General features: G+C 53.3%; 1 protein-coding gene across 1 annotated transcript; it reads left to right on the top strand.

Moving 5' to 3' along the window:
• Positions 1–43: 43 nt before the first annotated feature.
• LOC127752090 (E3 ubiquitin-protein ligase TRIM9-like) lies at positions 44–955 on the top strand (the record flags this gene model as incomplete). Its single annotated transcript, XM_052276655.1, has 2 exons — positions 44–338; positions 692–955. Coding segments are annotated over 2 exons (511 nt in total), but the record flags the coding sequence as incomplete, so codon positions are not given.
• Between the last annotated feature and the right edge of the window lie 65 nt (positions 956–1,020).

The raw sequence follows: 1,020 nt of genomic DNA, 5'->3' as shown, positions 1-1,020 counted from the left end.
GATGTGGCGTGAAAGAAAGGCTGCGGGACAACATTGTCGTTAGGGGTGAGGGAGGGAGTAGTGCCGTGGCGCGTACTGACCCCCGTCTTGCCCGCGCCGCACAGGAGAACTGCTCGGAGCTGGAGGCGCAGGTCGAGGCGCAGGTCCGCGCGCTCGTGCTGGCGCTGGAGGAGCGGCGCGCCTCGCTGCTCGAGTTCGTGCGCGCCGACCGGGACGTGCGGCTGCGCGCGCTCCGCGAGCAGGTGACTCAGTGCACGGGCAAGCTGCAGCAGACCACGGGCCTCATCCAGTTCTGCATCGAGGCCCTCAAGGAGACGGACCCACCCGCCTTCCTGCAGGTAAGCACTAGCTAAGACAGTGGCTAATATGGGATAGATAATAATTTTGCTCTAGCTAATTTCATTTTGCCAATTTTTGCTACGGAGCTCTTTTTGCTACGGAGCTCTTTAAGCTATGTAGCTAATTGAAGCTATGTAGCTAATTTTAGTTATGTAGCTAATTTTAGCGATGTAGCTAATTTTAGCTATTTGGCCAAAAATTTTAAGCTATTAAGCTATTTGGCCAAAAAATTTAAGCTATTAAGCTATTTCGCTATTTAGCATATGTAGCTAACTTTTAGCTATTAAGCTGTTTTTAGCAACTCTGCTAAAAATTTACTGTACAGCTAACCGATTTCGATGGTGTCGCACAGGTCGGCTCCATGCTTATCACACGGGTGGCCAACGCGGACCTGACCTGGTACAAGGACGTGGCCACGCAGGCCAGGATATCGCCGCACGCCGACCTCACCTTGGACGACCAGTCGGCGCGCCGCGCCATCACGCACCTCAACTTCATCCAGATGAAACGTGAGTCCCGGGGCGGTGCGAGTGAGGGTGGCAGAGACAGAATGGCGATGATTGCGTAGCCGTCGTATAGCTGGAGGGAGAAAGGGGATGCCTCTCGAATTATCTGTTCGATAAATGTTACGTGCATTTATTTCCACCGTATTGTTCCCGACTGCTCGTGGGTTCGAGGAGG

The sequence above is a fragment of the Frankliniella occidentalis genome, unplaced genomic scaffold (genome assembly GCF_000697945.3).
Source record: "Frankliniella occidentalis isolate FOCC.00 unplaced genomic scaffold, Focc_3.1 Scaffold3855, whole genome shotgun sequence".
Lineage (NCBI taxonomy): Eukaryota > Metazoa > Arthropoda > Insecta > Thysanoptera > Thripidae > Frankliniella > Frankliniella occidentalis.
The sequence above is the reverse complement of the archived record's forward strand: the minus strand, read 5'-3'. Positions and strand labels throughout refer to the sequence as shown.